The 8,919-nt window shown below is 41.5% G+C and overlaps 1 protein-coding gene and 1 pseudogene across 1 annotated transcript; one reads left to right on the top strand and one right to left on the bottom strand.

The window, feature by feature from the left end:
* Positions 1-3,678: 3,678 nt before the first annotated feature.
* LOC131953310 (activator of 90 kDa heat shock protein ATPase homolog 1-like) lies at positions 3,679-5,718 on the bottom strand (annotated as a pseudogene).
* A 1,829-nt stretch (positions 5,719-7,547) lies between these two features.
* LOC131953292 (uncharacterized) lies at positions 7,548-8,676 on the top strand. Its single transcript, XM_059316418.1, has 2 exons — positions 7,548-7,811; positions 8,035-8,676. The coding sequence occupies exons 1-2, from the start codon at positions 7,548-7,550 to the stop codon at positions 8,674-8,676; spliced, it is 906 nt and encodes a 301-aa protein (XP_059172401.1).
* Positions 8,677-8,919: the final 243 nt, after the last annotated feature.

The raw sequence follows: 8,919 nt of genomic DNA, 5'->3' as shown, positions 1-8,919 counted from the left end.
GAAGGACAAGTTCGAAGTCATTTCGTGACTTTGGTGGAGGTTTATTAGGCAACTGGGCAGTGTTTCTGTCAGCGCATTATCCCCCCCCCCCCCCAAAAGCGGAGCACGTCCATTACCCCCCACCCCCACAGACAACGTCCACCGCCGCAGGGCGAAATATAAAATTAGATATTATTTATATTCAGAATATTTAATTTAACTAGTGTCCCCCCGCCCACTCCACCGCTCCCGTATGTTACAGCCCCCCCCCCCCCCACCACCCCGCCACTTTCCGGAGAAAAAATGTCTGTTTTGAAAGAAACCCTACAACTGAGTGTCCTCACGTCTATATCAAGTCTCCCCCCCCCCCCCAATTCCTTAATTTTAACATCATGTTTGAAACATTAATTTGGATCTCCGAGCTTAATTTCAAGACGCTAATTGCAATACGATTCTAGACATTCGTAGAATCGATACATTACAGGAACTAGGAGTATCATAGCATGATCTTAACCTCGGATCAATAATTTTGTAATTTCTACTCAGACGACATCATACCGACATGTGACTAATTCGATAGAACTAAATGCGGAAGTATACTTTTGATGGTGATCTAATCTAGACAAACGTTAGCATACGTATCTAACTGGTAACATCTAGAGTAATACCTTTACCAAAAGGACGATTGCAGTATAAAGGTTAAGCAATAATGTATATTTATAAATATGATCAGTTACGTTTAGAGTAATATTTTAAACTAATAACTGGTGTCATTTAAGACAATACATTTATATGTGGTTAGGCACGTTGTTGAATTAATTTTATGAGTGATAGGGTGACGTTTAGAATACTACTTTATGTATGGATTTAGAGTGGCAGTTTTCAACTTGACAAGAAACGCACTCAGATATGTTAGAGGTACGTCCAGGAGCCATAAAAGCCGCACATATAGTGATGTTTTTGAGATTATTGAAACAGGTATGTAAAGGTAGGTCGTCAGGTCCGACCAAAAATGTTGCTAGTTTAATTCCCGTAACCAAACTCCCGAATAAGATGTTAACACCACAGTCATAATTAGACATGACATCTATGACAGATCTATGTCATATGGAATGTAACAAGTATATGACATGCAATAGGTGTCCGCCAGATGACTACAACAGGTGACAAATGACATTTGATACATGTCATGTAACCAGTGACAGGTGATCTATGACATGCGTCGTATGTCAGTTAACCTTCTCTGACAGTTTCCTTATCGAAACCATTAGCATAATTTAATTTCGCATATCCAATAAGCCTCAGATAAACCTCAGCAATACTCCATGCATTCGCTTAATCCCCCATACCCAATAATACTCAGCAACATTCCACGCATTAGCTTAATCTCTCATTCCCAATAATCTTCAGCAACTTTCCAAGCATTACCTTAATCTCCCATATCCAATAAGCCCCTAACAACATTCAGCTATCAATACAACAATCTCTACCATACACATACAACATGTAACACGACTTAAAGCCAACGCAGTATAACCAGGAACAAACTCAAGTATTCTGACTATTGGCACGACAAATCTGCCATCCTTACAATACCGAATTCTGTCATTGATTCAACCACAACAGTGGCGTCACTAGGTGGGGGTGACACCGGTCCAGCCCGCACCCCCCGCCCATGCCCTCTGACCCTACAGACCCACCAGGTTTGACGAAAACAACGGCTGGCTGACACATAAAAAATACTGACTTTCAAGTCATAAGTATGTGTGGAGATCAGCTATAACTTCCTTGATTGTGTCAGTTGTAGAGTAATGTCGTAAAATGGAATTAGATGTTTGAGTTGAGTGAAATCTCGAGTAGAAAGTGGAGTCACGCGAGATTTCATAAAGTGAAAGATTTGTGGCGTATTAGTATGGTGAAGGGTTGTTTGAAATCGACGACGAGCGGAATTAGTAGCGAGAAATGACAGGGATTGATCATAAAATATGATTGTGGTCCAACCGTGGAAATAAATACAATGGTTTTTACAGCAAGTGTCATCTCAATGAGATGGGGGGGGGGGGGGGGGTGCTGAACAGGAGGGGGTTTAATTTGAAATTCCCGAAGAAAAAGCAATTGTTAAATCTAAGCAGATTTTAATTAATGGGACGGCGTAGTCGAAAGGTCGAACGTTTGGCTGCTAACTCGAAGGTCTCGAGTTCAAATCTCTGTTCGGACTTGTGATTGTAGGACATCCCTGAGTCCACCCAGATTTAATGAGTTCTTTACTAGTATTTAGGAAAGTAAAGACGGCTTGTCATAGTGCTGACCTCAACAATATGCCTAGGTCAAGATACAAATAAACACTACATCATCTGCCAAATGAAATACTCGGTCTTAAGAGACATTTACTATTTACCGACACGACCTCACCGACGCAGCTCTGATAGTATGGACAAACCTTGTAAATGTACGTGCGTTTGTAGGTCTTTTATCTTCAAATTCAGAACTCTGACGCTGAATCAGAATACCTGTTATGCAAAGGAATTTAAAAAAAAAAACAGCCAACAAAAAAAAAAAAGAAAAACCAACCAAGTGTAGGGGTGTCATCCGGTCTATTTAAGTACAAACAAATTCAAAACAGAAAGAGAATTTTACAACAACACATACACATCAAGATGTGGTGTTAAAATTTTGTCAACACAAAAACTATCTTTTATTTTAACAACACACCATAATCTTCACCCTAATCCTAAACTATCTAAACCTGTACTTTGATTTGACAGCCGCAGGTACGCGGGTAGGCTTCAGGCTACCTGGCATACATACCTGTATTTCACAGGTAAGTTTCTTAATCACGGGGACTGTACAGGTAACCATAGCTGAATGCCAGTTAAGTTCATGCTGTCAAATGTATCAACCAGATGACAAATGTCAGGGGCGGGTCCCATCCAACAGCTTTTTATAAACGTCTCCAATAAGATAATAAATCGATTCCTAATTCCTAAAATTAGATTTGTATTCACTGATTGGAATCTGTGTGGCAGGTGATCTGATGTAGCCATCGAATGTCTGGATGTCCGTCTGTCTTAGATCTAAGTACCTGGGGGTTTAGACCATGGTAGAGGTTGTTGACCCTTCTGGTATACGCCAGGTAGAGGTCATTCAATTTTATTGCAAAATTTGCAAAATTTATCTTGATTGGTAATAATTATATAGGTTGAAAAACGTCTCATCTAGAGAGTATAGGTTCAAATGTCAAACGTGCAAAAAAAAAAGGGTGAACTTTTGAGAAAAGAGGCCAAATCCAGGTAAGAATTAATTATTTTATTTCTAAATGACAGCGGGGGAAAAACGGCAAAAAAAAAAAATAATTCATCAGATACAATCAGCGCCACATTTCAGACTCAACGTTCGAAATTTCGCGAGCAGATTTAGGCAGTCAAACGTCACTTTGCCGTACATTATGTGAACTCTTCGTGACCAGCTTTTGATATTTTGATATAGCTAAACCTCATACATTATCTGAACTTTAGAATTTACATGTCAATTTTTTTGATATAGCTAAACATAAACTTGCCATACATTATCTGAACTTTAGAATTTACATGTCAATTTTTTTGATATAGCTAAACATAAACTTGCCATACATTATCTGAACTTTAGAATTTACATGTCAATTTTTTTTTTTTTTTTTTTTTTTTTTTTTTTTAGACTTTACATAATTTATTAAATATGGCATAAAAAAACATTTCTGGCAGCCAATATCATTCACTTGTTTACTACCATTTATGTACAGAAGAGATGTGACCCAAGATAAAGCTACTGCAAAAAGTTTTTTTTTTGTATTTTAAAAATTGAAATTTTCAAAATCATTTAATTTTTTTGATAACTTAAGAATGAATTTTAAAACTTTCATACTATATCAAACACACAGGAAAAATGATGAAGCATGGTGTACCAAATATTAAATGCTTACATTGTACAAAAAACAAATGTCAGAAAATTCTACTACCAAAGCCAAATATTTGTCTCATTCTATTCCAATAATTTTCTTTCCACCCTTCTCTTGTTTTGTCAATTTCAGTTTCTGGTATGCCCGTTTGCTTCAAGTTTAAAGTTGTCGTCCCTTCCTTGTCTATTAATTCTATTGTTACTTCAGAATTCAGACGGCCATGATTTAACTCGCCACCTTTTGACAATTTTTTGGTCAGGCACCAAAATCAACAAATTCTCCTGTTATATTTCCACCAGCTAATGAAACTTTTTCCCCTTTGATTGGTTCAAAATGTGATGCCAGATCCCATATAAGCTTCCACCATTGGTTTGTATGTTAATGCCCTATAGAGGTCAGGACGCCTGACAGTTAAAAGACTCAGACATGGTCAAAGTTTTTGTGTGAATTCGAACGCCTACTTCAGGTTGTTTACCATTGTTTATAGTTACAAACTTGTTTAATTCTTGTTTGGGTTTATTCTCTTTATTATGGACAGGTAGAGATGTCTGAGCTGTATCACTAGATTTTGTTGGAAGAATTATGTTTTGACCATATTCAGTTTTGAGATCAGATATGTATTTAGCAAGCTGTTGGCGTATAAGTTCAGTTCCTTGAGTTCTAAAAAATGTCTTTTAATTCATGGGCTTCATTAGAACTTTTATCTGCTGTTACATTGACATCAATATCACTGGGTTCGTTCTCCTCACTAAGATTTGGTATGACAAACTTTCCTTTATAAGACTTTATGTCATCCTTCAACATACCTGACCATTCTCCTTTAATTTCGAACTCATAAAAAAATATTAATTTAGCTTTTCGATTATTAGCACTAGCCTCTCCTTCGATATGTGATATTTCTTTTATTTCACAGGTTTCCTTTTTTCAGTTTCAACCTTTAAGCCCAGAAGTAGTTCTTTTATACGATCTTTAGACCAATTAGTTGCATTCTTTTCAACCCAACCAGGTGCCCACTAGCGATGTTTTTAAAGATTTCTTTTACTCCATGTTTTAATATAGCTAAACATAAACTTGCCATACATTATCTGAACTTTAGATTTTACATGTCCATATTTTTGATAAGCTAAACATAAACTTGCCATAGATTATCTGAAATGTATTATTTATATGCGCAGCATTTGATATCTTAAACGCCGCCTCGTCGTACACTGTGCAAACTTTACAGGCCCAGCTCTGGTTTAACTAGACTTCATCGAACCATACATTTAATGACTTCCCCCTGATTTACTGTTCAACTTGCGCCTATGCTATGACTGATTTTATTTAGTTCTCCTAGGTCCAAAATATTTTTAATGCTGATTTTAAAGACGTTTTGAAATACATCATCGACCACGCTTCACGAAGAGGTAATTAGACAACCAGATGTCACGTAGAATTGAATTATGTCCATAGTAAGATCGTACAAGTGTTTCTTTCAGAATTTTTTCTCCAAAGTAATTCGGGGGAGGGGGGGGAGGGGGCAAAATTTTCCAGGGGAAGGCGACACGAGCAAAAGTCTTATTTTCTATATAAAATTTTGTTTCGTTCGAGGGGGGAGGGGAGGGGGAGGGGGAAGGAGATTTTTTTCGGGGGGGGGGGGGGGGGGGGGGGGTAATAAGGGGGTGGGGAACAGAGATGCCTGGAAGAAACTGAGCTGTGTTCTTGAGTTATTTTCCTATCTCGCTGTGGGTATCTACAAGGATGTCGTGTTTCCGTTTAAAGACAGGTGTTAGTTTAAGGCCAACTTCCCTGTGCCACTCAGGCATTCGTGTCGTTCATCTATCCATTTCAGGCATCGCCCTCCGTCGGTTATCCATATCCATTACAAGTCATGCATCGTCTCCGTCGGGTTATCCATTACAAATCAGGCATCCGAGAAAGTCAGCTATCATAGACAAGTGACACTTTCAGTAAAAAAAAAAAGACGATCCACACATGACTTAACAATTTGTAGATTAGGGGCTTTCATGCAAGCAAGCAGGAAGCAAGTTTTTTTTTTATCTCGCTGAAATGAATGCCAGATCTTTCTAGAAATATTATGCAAATGTCCAATAAAGAGACATTTGTTACACTTAAGTTTATTAATTCAAGTTTTTTTTTCTTGAGACCCGGTGTTATGGTTTTATAAAGAGCAGTAAAAAATATATTTCTTTTTGCAACTACATTTTGATAAGGCTTTGTCCTTGAAAAGACGCCATACTCCTCGGAGATAGGGATAGGGAGTATGGTGGGTGGGGGGGGGGGGAAGAGATTCGAATTGTTTTGACGATATGAGATGAGAGGGGGGGGGGAGCTCAGAAGTGTTACAACACGCTTTGGACATTTTAAAAGGAAAGCAAAGAACTACTTTTTTAATCGTTTATTTATCGTTATTTTATGTAAATTGTAATACAAGGCTCAGTAATTAGCTGAGATAGAATTTAACATTTTAAAAAAAACAGAAACACCAGTCTTGAGGGAATTGTAAGCTGAGATGTAATTTATTTGAAGGGGTGAGGGAGACTGGGGAACAGGGGGGGGGGGGGTGGGTTTCTGGCTTTTATGTCCACGTGTGACGATAGGAAAAAAAATCTTTTTAAAAAGCGTGACGTCATTTATGGCTGACCCCTAACTCATATTTCAGCTGTAAATTTTAAAACTGAAAAAAAAAATTCTATTTAAAATTGTTCTTGAATGACGCCATCGAAAAGATTGACATAAATTGTACAGATCTAGCATGTGTTTGGTAGTTTGTCATTTCGGAGCAAACACAAAAACAAATGTAAAATTATAGCCCACGTTACTGTAGGTAGCCAGATCTAAGCGTCAAGAAACCGGATTAACTTGAGGTAGTTAGGGCACACTGTAAATTTTAACACGAAGGTGAATTGAACATACTGGATCAGATCAAGTAGCCTATTCATATATTTCATTCATTATATGGTAATTTTGTGTTAATCAATGAAGTGCTTAACTTTGTTATGTAATCATTGCTTTGATATATAAAACGATGTGATATATTTGTATGTAGAGCAACACACAGACCAGCGCACTGTAACAGTGGTGTGATGTTCGTAGACCTCGCGATACAAGCCTAGGCCCCCTTAATATCCTCAAGTAATAGAAAATACTAAACTTTGAAAATGTTGTATGTAACTGTGGTGTGATGTTCGTAGACTCGCGGATACAAGCCTAGCCCCCTTAATATTCTCAAGTAATAGAACTACTAAACTTTGAAAATGTGTATGTAACTGTGGTGTGATGTTCGTAGACTCGCGATACAAGCCTAGCCCCTTAATATTCTCAAGTAATAGAAAATACGAAACTTTGAAAAATGTGTATGTAACTGTGGTGTGATGTTCGTAGACTTCGTTAGACAAGCCTAGTCCCTTAATATTCTCAAGTAATACAAAATACTAAATTTTGGACGAATGTGTATGTAATTGTGGTGTGATGTTCGTAGACTTCGTTAGACAAGGCTAGTCCCATAATATTCTCAAGTAATACAAAATACTAAATTTGAACGTATGTGTATGTGACGAATGTGTATGTGGCCTGAGTGGATAGGTATGAACTCTATCAGTTGCGGGTTTGATCAGCTCCATAACCCCCTAGCATGTCCCTGGTAGGAGATCGCACCGCATGCCACAGCTCTGTTATCCCTAAAGCCCCGAGCCTGGGACCCCCCGGGATAGAGAAGCCTGGGGACCCCCGGGATAGAGAAGCCTGGGACCCCCGGGGTAGAGAAGCCTGGGACCCCCGGGGTAGAGAAGCCTGGGACCCCCGGGATAGAGAAGCCTGGGACCCCCGGGATAGAGAGAGGGACCCCCGGGATAGAGAAGCCTGGGACCCCCGGGATAGAGAAGCCTGGGACCCCGGGGTAGAGAAGCCTGGGACCCCGGGATAGAGGAAGCCTGGGACCCCCGGGATAGAGAGAGGGACCCCCGGGATAGAGAAGCCTGGGACCCCCGGGGATAGAGAAAGCCTGGGGACCCCCGGGATAGAGGGAAGCCTGGGACCCCCGGGATAGAGAAGCCTGGGACCCCCGGGGTAGAGAAGCCTGGGACCCCCGGGATAGAGAAGCCTGGGGAAACCCGGGGTAGAGAAGCCTGGACCCCCGGATAGAGAAGCCTGGGACCCCCGGGGATAGAGAGAGGGACCCCGGGATAGAGAAGCCTGGGAACCCCCGGGATAGAGAGAGGGACCCCCGGGATAGAGAAGCCTGGGACCCCCGGGATAGAGAAGCCTGGGACCCCCGGGGTAGAGAAGCCTGGGACCCCCGGGATAGGAAGCCTGGGACCCCCGGGATAGAGAGAGGGGACCCGCCGGATAGAGAAGCCTGGGACCCCCGGGATAGAGAAGCCTGGGACCCCCGGGATAGAGAGAGGGACCCCCGGGATAGAGAGAGGGACCCCCGGGATAGAGAGAGGGACCCCCGGGATAGAGAAGCCTGGGACCCCCGGGATAGAGAAGCCTGGGACCCCCGGGATAGAGAGCCTGGGACCCCCGGGGATAGAGAAGCCTGGGACCCCCGGGATAGAGAGAGGGACCCCCGGGATAGAGAGAGGGACCCCCGGGATAGAGAAGCTGGGACCCCCGGGATAGAGAAGCCTGGGACCCCCGGGATAGAGAAGCCTGGGACCCCCGGGATAGAGAGAGGGACCCCCCGGGATAGAGAAGCCTGGACCCCCGGGATAGAGAAGCCTGGGACCCCCGGGATAGAGAAGCCTGGGACCCCGGGATAGAGAGAGGGACCCCCGGGATAGAGAAGCCTGGGACCCCCGGGATAGAGAAGCCTGGGACCCACGGGATAGAGATAAGGACGACGCTGCCCCAAATACGGTGGTCTGCCTAACTTAGCAAAAGATACACAAAAACGACGCTAGGGTAATGGAATATCGGCATTAAAAAGGGAAATTGCTTAACGGAAATAAAAACTTGACACATAGCGGTTTAAAAAATGGATTTCGTACACATTTGTTAAAAAT

Source organism: Physella acuta, unplaced genomic scaffold (genome assembly GCF_028476545.2).
Source record: "Physella acuta isolate Inbredline_101_S28 unplaced genomic scaffold, ASM2847654v3 ptg000916l, whole genome shotgun sequence".
Lineage (NCBI taxonomy): Eukaryota > Metazoa > Mollusca > Gastropoda > Physidae > Physella > Physella acuta.
Note: the sequence above shows the minus strand (reverse complement) of the source record. Positions and strands in the feature narration are given on the sequence as shown.

Coding starts and splice junctions, on each gene's coding strand:
- LOC131953292 (XM_059316418.1), top strand. CDS start 7,548: ATGTCCCTGGTAGGAGATCGCACCGCATGCCACAGCTCTGTTATCCCT. Junction 7,812..8,034: donor GAGAAGCCTGGGACCCCGGG/GTAGAGAAGCCT, acceptor AACCCGGGGTAG/AGAAGCCTGGACCCCCGGAT.